This window comes from Aythya marila, assembly GCF_965140915.1.
Source record: "Aythya marila genome assembly, chromosome: 4".
In the NCBI taxonomy this organism is placed as follows: domain Eukaryota; kingdom Metazoa; phylum Chordata; class Aves; order Anseriformes; family Anatidae; genus Aythya; species Aythya marila.
This window is the reverse complement of record NC_139045.1, coordinates 16,099,507-16,112,669: the sequence shown is the minus strand read 5'-3', so window position 1 is coordinate 16,112,669 and position 13,163 is coordinate 16,099,507. Positions and strand designations below refer to the sequence as shown.

The window sequence follows — 13,163 nt, the reverse complement described above, 5'->3', positions numbered from 1 at the left end:
GACCTTCGGGCTGGGCAGCAAACCCCGTGTGTTTATATGGACACAAATAGACTCATGCTGGCTGCTGCCCCCGCGGAAAATCCGAGGCGTGCGAATAACCAGGGGCTCAGGCAGGCGTCAGCTATTCACAACCCTGCTCCACAGGTAACCCGGCAGGCAGCCCTCCTCACTCGCACACACGAGTTCCCAACTCCTGCTGCTGTTGGCTCCCTGGCACAGGCAGAAATCAGCAGCGTGACTGCTGGGTGTGCTGCTGAACCAAGACATCAGTCCTGAGGGGGTGCCAGGGAAACACAGGCACAAACAATGGCAATTGCCCCAGAATTTCATTTCTAAGTTGTAGGTCTATCACACGTGAGAGGGCTCAGCCTGCCTCGCTCCTGACCAGACCCCACCTGTTAGAGGAGTGCTGTAAGCCCCACGCCATTTACCTGGTGGAGGTGAAGCTGAGGAGGGACCACTGGATGTGGAAGACATTGCCACCGACCACATTGGGTTTGCTGTCCTTCACTAGGAACTGAAAGCTGTCCATGGTCTCCTGAACCTTCTCCTTGTGCATCACGTACCGAACGAGGCCCTGGTTCACATCCTCTGCCGGGAGGAGACACCCAGTGAGCTAACGCAGAAGGTCAGCAGTACTTTTACGGAGGAGCAGTGCAGACACACACAGATCTGCACAGCCACCCGGATCAGGGCTGTGCAGCTCTGATGAGCATTTCAGCTCTGTTCTATCAGGTGGCACGTCCTAGCAGGGCTCATTCTCGTTGCTGAGATTCAAATAATTTTGGTCTTTTCCATTTTTTTCTGAGCACACAGGACGCCAGGCTTGGCTGGCAAGGCCTGATGCAAAGGGACAGGCAGAACTGCTGACTGCATTTGTACAGGACCTAACGGTACGGTGCGAGGCTCTGCACACTGCAGCAGCAGAAATGCTGAAGGCTGTGCTCCCACCTCACTCTCAGCCTGCCTGGGGCAATCTGGAGGCAGCAAGCAGAAAGAGCAGAGGGGCGCAGGAAGCAGAGTTACTGCCTCACCTCGTGTTGCTAATAGAGGGTCCCATGGTCCTGGAGGAGTGAAGTTTCTACATGCTGATTACTCTGCGGTACTGGAGAAACATCTCCCAGACCTTAGGATTATTAGATCCACGTGCAAAATCTGCACTGCTCTGTATTGTCCCAAGCCAAATCTCTAGCTCTAACAAGTCTGGAGAAACAGGGCACACAACAGGACACAGGTCGGCATCAAAAAAACCCCTACAGGCTTTCTGCAATCAACAGTAAAGTTCACTTCTTACTTTGGGACACACCTTTGAGATTCCAAAAGAGCAACACTCTCCTGACTGGGCAGTATAAGACTCCCCTGAAGTCAGGGAAGTTCTGGATAAGATTTTGCCCCTTGTCTTCGCTCCTCCCACCATTTTTTCCCCCTCACACAGGCTACCTTAACACCATGAAGCAGCTGAAGGCAAAAAGCAACAAAATAAAGCTCATCTTCCATACCCTGAGTAAAGGTGGTCACCGCTGTTCCTGGCTTCAGCTTGTTCTCCACATAACCATTTCTGGGACCGTTCGTTATCTCATAGATCAGCTGTTTGTCCTCTGTGTCGGGATCTGTCGTTAATAATTCCTTCTTGGTGATCAGATTGGTTGCCTGGATTAAAGCCAAAATGAGGGAGTTAAACTCTGGAGATCCAGCAGTGCAAATCTGATTGATTATTCATCCCCAAATCCAACCACTCCTCTGCCACAGTCCCACGAGGGAGAAGCTGGGCTGTTGAAGAGCACGTGGCACAGAGTGGCCCTGTGAACACCCAGAGGCTGCGGAGCCTGAGGTATGTCCCTCATCATGTTTGACAGCACGGGAAGGATTCAAATTCTGTCTCAGATATGGTTTAATTAAAAAAAAGGGGGGGAGGAGAGGGGCTAAAAGAAAAGTGAATTCAGAGCACACTGCTGAGCCCTACCTAGTTGGGGCTAGAAGATACGACAAACCTTGGTTCACCTGGAAACCACTCCATGAACTGGGCTGATGCTCAGGTGAGCCCTGGCTTTGCCAAAATTTTTTGCAAACAGCCTGAAGTTTAGGGTTGCACTCACGACAGTTCATGCTGCTTTAGTGAGCTTGTACTAATCCTCTTTCAAATGACCTCACACAGATGTGCCTCATTTCCACCCCATTTTTGCTTTCTCTCTAAAAAGAAAACATCTTTAAAAGTGGCAGAAAACGAGAGAAAGAATTAAACTGCCTGAGGCTGCAGGAGTGCTTTTTCCAAAGTCAGGAATTTGAGCTGAGGTAGCTACTTCTTAATACAATTTCTTAATACCGTGCTTTCCAAATCCTTTTTCTGGGGAAGAACCGAAGTACTTCTTTGCTGTTAATGCTGGGTCCTCAAAAATGAGCATGAGATATCACTCCCTGGGGTTTTGTTTAGACTTCAGCAAAACAAAGGCCTATCATGGCAAGAAAACCCTGTACCATGTTTCTTTGGGAGCCGTACATCTCTCCTGTGGCTGCTGCAGCACATAAGCAAGGCTTCTCTGCCATCAGCAAAACTGAAAACGCATTGCCTGGGGAAGGAGGGCGAGGGGCAGGACACCTCTGTCCCACGAGGTGGGCAGGAGCTGTACTGAGCTGGACAGCTCGTGCAAGAGCCAAGAAGAGCCAGAATGGTGGTCCTGCTGATGGAAGGGAAGGAAGCAATTTTGTGCCCTGGAGCCACACTGCCTGGATTAGCTGAGCTGCAGTGCAGGCATCCCTGCACACCTCTGTCTTTTCCAAGATGCTCCATGAGCTCAAAGGGGCACCTGCGGTCTATCACAGAACTCAAAATGCTGAAGGATCACCCAGGTTCATCCTGTGAAGCCACTTCTTCTGGAACAGCCTGAGAAACAATCTAATCCAAACCCAGACAACCAGTTACCTTGCCGTCCATGTACTCCAGCCACTGCAAACCCAGGTTGGTGACAACCCTGGGTGTCCCATCATCCACAGGGAGAATGTCCACTTTGAAGCGCTGCGGTGCGGCTGTCACAACCTGAGCAAAGGTCAGAGAGATGGATGCTACTTTGGGAGTCAGAGCCTTGGCCACCACATTATCAGCCTTGCTCCCGTCAGATCGGTTAGGATCAAGGTCCTGGGGCAAGTTTGCAGGCATGAAGTTTGCCATTACGCCACTGACCAAGCACATGGCATCACACAGCCAAGAATACTGAGCCCCTATCTTCAGTGGAGCAACAGCAGCCAAGTCTCCCTCCTCTGAGAGGAGGCAGCCTCCAACCACCTGGTTCCGTGGTCTCTCTTGCCTCCCTCTCTGTCCGCTTACCTTCTTCCCTCCTTCTTCCACAACGAAGAAGGGGTTGGTCCCGTCGGACACGGTGAAAGCGAAGCGATCCTTCAGCGAGTTGCTGCCGTCGTGACTGTAGCTGATGCGGCTCTGGTAGACGTCCTCCATGGTGAAGGTGGTGGTGGGGTGGTAGCGCTGCCCACTGCTGCTGCGCTCGATCAGGCCGTGGCGAGGGGGGTGCACGACCGTGAACGTAATTGACTCAGCCTGCACCAAGGAGACAGGGTGGCACCAACTACAACTTCAGGACCAGGTCAGGAAGGTCCCTACAGCCCTGGGGAAGGACTCTCTGCACCCAGTCTTCCTAGTCAGTGGCTGGCAGGCAGCACTGCACACTGGATTGATTCACCATGAGCCCTGCCTGTCCTCGTCTCTCAAAAAAGCCAGACCCAGGAGGAGTAGGAGGAAATGCCATTTTTATCTGTGCCAAGCATAAATGCAGTATCAAGACCTCAGCTCATGTTAAATCCACAGTGTTCAGAGGGAAGGTGGGACAGGGCAAAGGTTTGCTCTGATGACAACTTCTAACCATTTTTCATGCAGGTTTGTTGTTTGTGTGTCTCAGAGACATCCCAGATGAAGTACGTGTTTCTCAAGCCAGGGCTTTGCTTTGCTCAAACATTCGTTCATCTATTTATATACAAGCCAGGCCTCCCACAAGCAGTTTGTTTGAAGCTGTGATCAGACAGGGTATGTGCAGGGAGGGATGACACTCAGTATAATCTCTTTCTTTGAATGCAAGCCCATTTTTCTGATAGGCCAGATGTGCAACAGAAAAAGGGAGAGAGGAGACAAAGGGGAGTCCTGCCTTACCTCTGTGTCAGCATCTGTTGCTTTAAGCTCAAACTCTGTGATGGTTTTTCTCACACCTTCCTGAACTCTCATCCCCAGGCTTTGCACTACAGGTAAGGAGTCATCCACGGGGTTTATGGTGATGTCAAACGTCTGGCTCACCTGGGACAGGAGAAAAAGCCTCTCTCAGTGAATTCAGCCTACCAAAAGCACAGCTCCACTGAAATGGTAACACTATAAGGAGACCACAGTGATCCACTAAGCTTGGGTCACTTCATTTTGGACTTGTTTAGTGAATCAACAAGAGCTTCTAAGCTCAGATCCTGTAAATACGGCTCTTCTATCCTTCTGCACTAATTTCTTCTTCCTCTTTCTGGCACATTTATGGAAATGCACTTCTACCTCCACTGCTCACTCTACCTTGTTACCTCTCTATTTGTAGCCATGATTTCTCCCTTTCAGAAGGCAGGAAGGAGACATTTCTCAAGGGTCTAACGGTACTTCTGGCACTTTATCAGTGCAGTGAATCAAGGCTGATCTCCAGGACCAATTGGTAAACAGATAAAAAACAGACACTGAAATCTTGGTAAACCAGTCTCATGAGCTTACACCTCAGGTAGCTCCCCCTTCCCTGTGGTACATAACATCCCTGGCAGCAGGGGAAGTACAGGGTAACCACCTTCCAAATTACAAGCTGATATATGGCTTTTTTTCCTTTCCTTTGCTACATGTAGCTCTCCCTCGAAAGCACATGAAGAAAACTGATTCTGAGCATATCCTATGGAATCAATAGCCTGCTCTGACTCAGGGGAAAAAACATGCTGTGACCTACCTCGTTTGTCCCATCAGACACAGAAAAGGTGAAGGCATCTGCATGCTTTTCAACATCACTTGTGTGGACATACTGGATGCTGCGAGAGGCCAAGTCTGCCTGGCTGAAAGAACTAATTCTTGTCCCTGGAAAAAAAGAACAGTAGGGGAAAATGGGCTACAGAAAGAGGTAAAATACAGGAAGCTGGACATGGCGAGTGTAATCTAAATAAGAGGAGCATATGACATGACAGTATAGAGTTAGACCAACTGAGAAGGGAGGAGTGTGACGCTCATACTGCTAGTGGATAATGGGGCGTTCAAGGCAACTCTAAAAGTCAGATCACATTTGCATGGAATTCTTTTCTGAATTTCACAGGATTGACCAAAAACCTTCTGAACTACCAGACTTCATCATCTAGCATATCCATCACACCACCACGTAGCTTCATTCTGTAACAACTCACTGGTTAGTCCCCTTCCTTTCTGCAAAGCCCAGCTGCGAGATGAGGCCGGAGTTTATCGATCAAGGGACACGGTGGCCAAGAGGGGGACTAGAAGTAACTCTTCACCAGGGTGGGTGGCTCAAAAGCCCTGCTGGAGCTTTGCTGCTAGGAGCACCCAGCCAAGCAAAATGCTCTCCTGCTAACCTGGGGAGGCCGCGTGCTCCAGGTGCCCCAGCTGCGGCTGCTTGGTGAGCCTGTACTGGAGCTGGGCTGGCTCGCTGTCCTGGTCGGTGGCAGAGAGCTGCAGGGTTGTGATCTTCTTCGCCGAGTTCTCATCCAAGACCAGCCCTTTGTTAGCAGTGATGGAAGGGGGAAATCTGTCCTCTGAAAGGGTTAAATGCAAAGCAGACTGAGTTAGGAGGTTGTTCCCCTCCTTCTCTTCGTGTTATTCCCGCTGGGTATTTGTGCTCAAGCAAGACAACAGGCACACGAACGCCCTACACTAAGGGAACCCTCCCAGACTGGGAATTAATGAGTACGCTGGGTCTTGTGATCAATGGAGAGGGCAGAAATGTCTTAAGACAATCTAGACATTATGGGGGAATTTTTCTGTCTTTTTCAGCAAGTTTGTCAGAAGCCAAAGAGCTAATCTTTACCTCCTCAAACTCTCCCCATACCCCAAGTTTCAAAGGCCTTGGAATTAACAGAGAGTAAATACCACATCTCAAGAATTACATCTTAACTTGCTGTACATGTGGGATGGAAATCTATGAAGGCCTGAGCTTTGCAGCAATAATAACATAACTTCAGCACTATAATTTACCTAAAATACGAATATAAAAAACCTGGTCCATCAGTTTGTTGCCATCTGCATCGATCACATCAAAGGTGAAGGCAAAATTTCCATCAGGATCTCCCTTCTTGTGACTGTATACCACTTGCCCTGGAGAGAGGGACAGGAGGAAAGACGTGGTTTATTACAGGCAACTTCATTTAATTCCTAGTTTGGAACCAGGCTGGCACTGTAAGTCAAGAGACTTGCAGCTCCTGGACTTGGGTTTCATTACTTTTTCTCTTTATTTTTTTCTCTCCTGCTGAGAGAGATTTTTTAACACTTCCTTAGTGACGTGTTTCTCCTCTACCATAACAACTTTATCTTCTTACTTCTTTCCCTCTCCCTTCCCTGCTTCAAATCATCCTTCCCCTCTCAAAAAGATATGGCCACTTTTTACTTGCCACGATTATCTGAAGTCAGGCATCCTCACCTTTATTTATATCAGCCTGGGTGAAACTTTTGACAGGTCCTTTGACAGAGATCTGGACTGGATTATCAGTAGTAGTCAGCTGCAGACGGCCCACGCTGGGGTCCTTCTTCATGACAAATCTGATCATTGTGTCATCTGGATAAGGAGCTGCTGCTTTCAAGTGCTGAGCTGTGAGGTGTGCTGCAGAGCCTGGGCCAGAGAACAAAAAAGCTCACAAACAGCTTCAGCCAACCCAGCCGAGTGACTTGTCTAGACTGGACTAGATAGCCTATAAATAGTAGGTGAGGTCCTGTTTTACACAACCAAGGAAGATGCAATTCCAGGGGGGAAAGGAGAACTCCACCACAAGTAAAACAAGCAGAGGGCTCATCTATGAGGACTTGGCTTGTCCAGAGCCTCCATCAGCATTCTGGGGAGCACAGGGCTAAAAACTGTGTGGGCATTTTACTGGCATGGCAGAGTGGTTTTCAACCTCGCATACTTCTTAACAGCCCTGCACAGAGCCATCACAGCTTACCTAGAGCTGCCACATTTTCAGAAATGTGAAATCAAGCTGAGTGCAGGGCAAGTTTCTGAGAGGTGAGCAGGCTCGGACAGCAGCTGTCTGTCAGGGCTGCGGTTAGGTGCTCTAACACGTGTCCCTTCCCAACTAACAGACAGAAAACCCTAGACTGTACATTTGTTTTGGGGAGGCAGTGCTTAACTACAGCATCCCCTCCTGCAATAACATGAAAATATCTCTGCCTATGATTATTTTTCCCCTGCCCACTTCCCTTGCAACAGACCATTGATCCTACGAGGAGAAGATCATTTTTAAAAGACCTTCCCAGTCAAATCAGAGGTAAAAGCACACACCTCCACCTTGAAATTACACTCAGTGGGAGATGACAAGTGTCTCCCAGGGGGCTGCCTGAACAAGCGATACCATTCTGCCCCCTCCCCATACCAGCAGGGAGCTGCAGGCCCCTGTTGACAGCCAGCGTGGGTAGCTGCTGCTTTGGCAGCTCCATGGAGAACTGCAGCCTCCCCGTCTGCGTGTAGAGGCCATCCGTGATGGAGAAGCCAAACTCGTCGGTCTGCGCTGCCGCACCGCTCTGAGTATAAACGATCAGCTCATCCAGAATGTCCTGGTAGGTGAAGGACGAGCCCAGAGGCAGCACACGGCCGTGCTCTGGGGGCTCTGCAGCAGTCTTCCTCCTGCGAAGATGACCTGACAAATGAGAGATGCACGAAAATCATGGGAGCGGATGTGGCCTTGCTGGAAGAACTGAGGAAACTGCTAAGAACTTGACTACATACGTGAGATCTGAAAAATGGCACACAGCCCCCGCTAGTTTAGCAAACAGGGTAACACAAAAGGGAACTTCCCAAGGAAATGGGTGCAGTCCCCCTTTTCCCTCTCAAATAGGAAAAACCCTCAAAGAACAGGTCTGCCCTGAAGCACAATTGCTGCTCCAAACACTGACTAAACGTGCCTTATACAAACATGCCAGGCTTCTCTCTCACATCAGGGGTATTAGACACACACACACAGATGCACAGACAGATGTCCCTGCTCCAACCCCACTGTGTCAGGACTTACCATGGTCAGGACTTTTGGTAACCACGATGACGAGCTCACTGTTCTGGGTGTCCAAGTCCTGCAGGTTGAGGGAGGCGTTGGTAACGACCACACCTGAGCTCTCGTGCACCCTGACAGGCTCCAGCACCATCTTTGGGGGCTCGTCGTTCTGCCGCTGCACGGATCCCAAGGGGACACAATCAGAAAAGGGAAATGGCCCAGGGGAAATGACTGCTGCCTACCTGAATGAAATACAAGCTCCCAAATGACAGTACTGCTGCTGGTACCAATGCATGAACTACATAGGTCTTTCCAAATCTCTCCAGCACTGTGGAGGCTTCTAAGAGGGAGAAGGAAGCCGAGAAATAAGCCCTGGGGAAGAGGCTGCAATGCACAACTACTCCGTGGTGTGACAGGGGAATTATGGCCCTGTACTAGGGGAAGGAAACAGATAGGAGGAAGGAAACTCTCTTTAATCCACTTCCCATGCATTACAAAGGTGTGAGGAAAGCTCACGGTTCGAGGGAGCTGCACTTTAAGAGCCAAGTGTCTGTGTCAGAGAGGGCTCTGACGGCCAGAGAGCACGGGCACACCTGGATGGTGATGTTCATGCTGTGCACTTCAGACTGGCTGAAGCCATCGCTCACGTAGAAGCTGAAAACATCACTTGTCGGCTCGATGCTCTCATGGACGCTCTGGAAGTAGTAAATGCTGCTCTCTAGGACGTCTTGAACGGAAAAGGAGGCGTCTGTGGTCACAGTGCCCTGCGGCCCGAAACTCTCACCTGCACAACAGAATGCCTCTGGTGAAAGGACGTTCAGCTCACAGACAAACTAAAAATAAAAGCAGCAGCATTAAGAGAGGAGTGGCACACTGACAGATGTTCACTCCTATAACATGAGTTTCCACTCATCTTGTGACCTTTGTAGCAGCAGTAGGTCCACCTGCTGCATTAGAGCAGACATTAGGAAAGCTGCAGTCCTCAGTGCCCCGTTTACCTGTCTTGGTGTTTTCAATGTAGCCATACATGGGCAGAGTGATAACCGTGACCCTCAGGTCTTCCTTGGCAGCACTATCATAATCTTCAGCTAAGTGGTGATGAGCCAGCAGCGGGACCCTGCCTCCCTCATCCACCTGGAAAACAAAAAGATACAACAGAACTACAGCCACTGCGCACAGCACCACGCGAATCGTTACTGAACAAGCCTGCAGCATCCCTCCGTGGAGGAGGCTTCCCTGGTCCTCACAGTGCTCTCGTTTCTCTGAAGTCTTGTCCCACCCTCCCCCAAATCTGTTAAGTATGAAATCTGCTGGGAGGTAAAGTGGGATGCGAAGAACAAAGCCTGCCTGGCCCTAAAGAGGAGCCTGTGAGTGCTTTATCGGGGAAGAGAGCTGGCAGAGTCACGCTGACCTCTTGGAAGGCAAAATCTGCTTTTCTTGTGGAGGGGAACCTTTTGAAGGCAAGGGAGGTTGAATGCAAAGCTGAAAAAAGAGGGAAATGACTTCAAAAGGCGTTGATAAGGAGTCTGAAATGTTTTGCATCAGCCCAAAGCACCAGATGCTTTCAGACTCATCTTCTGCTCATCTTTTAAATACAAGCTGGTGAAAGAAGGGGCCAAATATTAAACAGGAGTAAGTCAGACTTGTTCCACTGACATCAATGGGACACCCCAGGGAGAAGCTAGCTCCTGACTAGAACGGATGTGAGCAGGTGAGGTACAGGGACACAGCAGTACTGTCAGTCCCCTCCGGCCTCCAGGTAATTTATTGACTCTTAGCACTCAAAGGACTGTGCGTGTAACACCACGTTTCTACAGTGATTTGCCTTCAGTCCAGGAGAACCGTTCAATTCCCCCCACAGAAGACATTCTTGTCACTGTTCCCAGTCCCCTGGGTGGCCACTTACAGTGATATGGTCAGCGAAGGCAATGAGCGACGGCACCGTCTGGGCTGAGGTGATAGTGATGGTAAACATCTGCCTGTCGAGCCGGTTATTGTCAGCATCAAAAACAGCGAAGTGGAAGGTGTCGGTAACTGGCTGATTGCTGGTCTCAAATACGGTGGAGTAACTGGAAGCCAAAGCACAAGCTGTGTCAGGGAGTCTCGCTGACAGCCAGGTGAAAACGCCTCCTCCCTGCCTTTAGAGACGAATTCAAGAAGAGGCGGTAATCCAGTTCCCAACTTCACTCATTCCCTGAGCACTTTCAAACCACCATTTTTCATGTTGCCTACCCTAATTATCTCCATGACATTGAGACAAAAAAAAATCCTAATTTAAAGGCACACCAACTACTGGCATTTCAGACACGCATAAATACCTAGCTCTGTACACAAAAAGCTCTCATCTGGAGTCTCACAGGACACAATAGCCAAGAAGAAAAATCTTTGATATATTTTACTAGCATAACACAGCCCTGAGCTCCCTGTGAAAAGCCCGTTGAGCTTTTAACTGGCGTGGCTTGAAGGACAATAGCTATTTGATACCTGATCCTCTGGTTGTTGATGTCTTCCATGGTGAAATTATAAACCTTAGACAGCTCTTCATCATGAGAGCCAGACGTCCGTAAGAGGGTGCCATATGTGGGCAGAGATATTAACTGGATTCTTATCGCTGAGTCAGGAGAATTGCTGTCCTAAAGATGAAGGAAAAATAACAAAGCCAACACAGAACTGGATTAGCTTTTGTTTCCCTCCACTAAAAACAGAAAGACAATGGTTTTTAGGAAAATATATCAAGCAGTTTCCCAGAGATAAGCCCGATATTTTTATTTTCAAATTACCCTCCTAGTGGACTGGACCCTTTATGTAATATGCTTTCCCTGACTCCAGAAAAAGTGAGCCAGGATTTATCTGATACCTGGCAGAGGCAGTAACTGTTGCCCATCAATGCTTCAGACAGAGACACAGCTAAATTCAGTTCTTAGTAAAACAAAGGTTAACGTGAAGTGACGTTGCAAAGGCCAATTTTGTATTAAACTAAAAGCTATTCTTGGCTCTTTCTAACTACACAGGGTACAACCTCTCTATGATCTCATGGCTCAGGTGTCATCTTTCTTACCAAAGTTTTTTGTGGTTGCCTGAAAGATAAGACCCAAGGCAGAAATGGTTTTCTCAAGTATATGGATCAGGAATGAAATCCTCTTGCTTGTGACGGTTCTCTTCCGCAGATTAAACCTGAACAGCTCCCTTGTCAGCCTTCTGCCTACTAAGGAGAACAGGACAGACCCCTGGCTTATACCCAGACACATCCTTTGGAAGAAAAGCATTCATTTGCCTTCTTATCCTACCTGACTCCCTGCAGATCCCTAACCATCTGGCTGACAGCCACTACATGAGGTCTCTCCAGCTTCACACGTGCACTGTCATCTCTCCAGCCTCCTCCGTAAGGAGAGCACATCTGCATACCCCAAATCCACTGCTGGTGTCTCTGCAGCTGCATCAGCCACAAGGAGAACACCTTTCCCTGAATTGCACCAGCAGGACGACTCTCGTACAACACACAAACACTGACTCAAACTCCAGGCTAACAAGGAGCACAGCATCTGGGGTTGCTCAAAAAAAACAAACCCTCAAGTGTGTGCAGAAAAAGCAGCAGGCAATTTCTGAAGGGGGTGAGAGGGCAGAAATTTTCAAGGGATTATCAACTAGCAAATCCATGTGTGTTGTTAGCAAGTCTGTTTGATACAAAAATCTGGGATTAACTCAGTTTTCATGTTAGCATGGCAGTTCACCTCTGTTCCAGTCAAACAGGGATAGTCTTAAAACCCTGATGGAAGAAAGAGTCTATTATCCCCGTTTTGGCAGCCCTAGTCAGGAGACAGTCAAAAACTTCAGCTCTTTGCCAAGAATCCACACTAAGGGCAGGGAGGTGTGGGTGGCAAGGGGTCTGCGGGGGGATTAGGAATGGGATGCTGCCAGCATTCACCGCATTTAGAAACAGATGACAGCTTACAACATAAGCAAGGTGCGATCGAGAGAGAGTCACGGAGCTTTTGCTAGCCACGGTGATTGCCAACAAGCAGCCCGGGGCCAGCTGCGGGCCGTTGTTATCCGGCAGGGACACTTCCACCCGCAGCACTGTGGTCACTGTGGTGACACCATCGGTGACAGAGATCTCCATGCTGTCCTCTGCGGCCGACGAGCCATCGTGCACGTACTGCAGAGCATTTCGAGTGACGTCCTCGTAGGTGAAGGTGTCGCCTTCCCAAAAAGAAATGCACGAGTCAGGAAGACCGTTCAGAGCACCAATCCAATTCAAATGGCGGAAGGCCCCAGTTCAGCAAAAGACTTAATCATGTGCTTACCTGGCATTTAATGCCAAACTTACTGAGCTGTGAGTTATGGAGACATATATTGAAGACTTAGTATGTATGTAGGGCAAAGCAAAAGCTGTAACCTTAACTGTTTTCCAGACACTGTCACTCTTTGGGACTCTTTCAGTGACAGTTCCTCTGGAAGTGCACAGATCCTCCTTTCTTCCCAGCTGCTTTGTAAGCTCATGCCTGTCATAACTAGATAAGGCTTCCCTCTCCACATCTCTGTTTGCACTCCTTTCTTATAGACAATATTTGTTCATCTGATCACACACTGGAAAACTGCTGCCACCAAAATCAACAGTAAAACTCCACAGAAGTATTTGACTGCTTGAGCAGCGCAGCTGAACAACTGACACACTGAATTCTGTCAGAGGCACCCGTCTCCTCCTGCCCAACTGAACCAGCTGTGTGGACGGGCCCATGCTCACCTCCTCCCCTGCACTGAGGGGTATTTCTTCTCCACTCACCTGCTCCCATGTGCTCCTGCACTCCTGCACCCTGCTTGAGCAGAATGCCATGACGGGGAGGCTTCACCAGCTCAAAGAAGAGCCCCTCAGGAGCTGTATCTGTGTCACTCACAGCCAACTGGATCCCTGTGCCAGGGAAAGAGAACACAGGCTTCAGCACCCT

At 49.1% G+C, this 13,163-nt stretch overlaps 1 protein-coding gene across 3 annotated transcripts in view; it reads right to left on the bottom strand.

Moving 5' to 3' along the window:
• Nucleotides 1–13,163, bottom strand: part of FRAS1 (Fraser extracellular matrix complex subunit 1) — a 146,780-nt gene that overhangs the window by 17,592 nt on the left and 116,025 nt on the right. For all 3 annotated transcript variants that reach the window (XR_014317396.1, XM_082759237.1, XM_082759238.1), the window contains 17 exons: nucleotides 13,001–13,126; nucleotides 12,170–12,417; nucleotides 10,702–10,850; nucleotides 10,124–10,286; nucleotides 9,216–9,351; nucleotides 8,811–9,001; nucleotides 8,239–8,392; nucleotides 7,603–7,866; nucleotides 6,657–6,845; nucleotides 6,215–6,334; nucleotides 5,596–5,775; nucleotides 4,968–5,092; nucleotides 4,157–4,297; nucleotides 3,323–3,550; nucleotides 2,921–3,034; nucleotides 1,500–1,650; nucleotides 432–591 (listed from right to left, as the gene is read on the bottom strand). Coding sequence is in view for 2 of the 3 variants with exons in the window: in XM_082759237.1 (XP_082615363.1) it covers nucleotides 432–591; nucleotides 1,500–1,650; nucleotides 2,921–3,034; nucleotides 3,323–3,550; nucleotides 4,157–4,297; nucleotides 4,968–5,092; nucleotides 5,596–5,775; nucleotides 6,215–6,334; nucleotides 6,657–6,845; nucleotides 7,603–7,866; nucleotides 8,239–8,392; nucleotides 8,811–9,001; nucleotides 9,216–9,351; nucleotides 10,124–10,286; nucleotides 10,702–10,850; nucleotides 12,170–12,417; nucleotides 13,001–13,126 (2,839 nt within the window). In the remaining variant the exon portion in view is untranslated. The remainder of the gene's footprint in view (nucleotides 1–431; nucleotides 592–1,499; nucleotides 1,651–2,920; nucleotides 3,035–3,322; nucleotides 3,551–4,156; nucleotides 4,298–4,967; nucleotides 5,093–5,595; nucleotides 5,776–6,214; nucleotides 6,335–6,656; nucleotides 6,846–7,602; nucleotides 7,867–8,238; nucleotides 8,393–8,810; nucleotides 9,002–9,215; nucleotides 9,352–10,123; nucleotides 10,287–10,701; nucleotides 10,851–12,169; nucleotides 12,418–13,000; nucleotides 13,127–13,163) is intronic.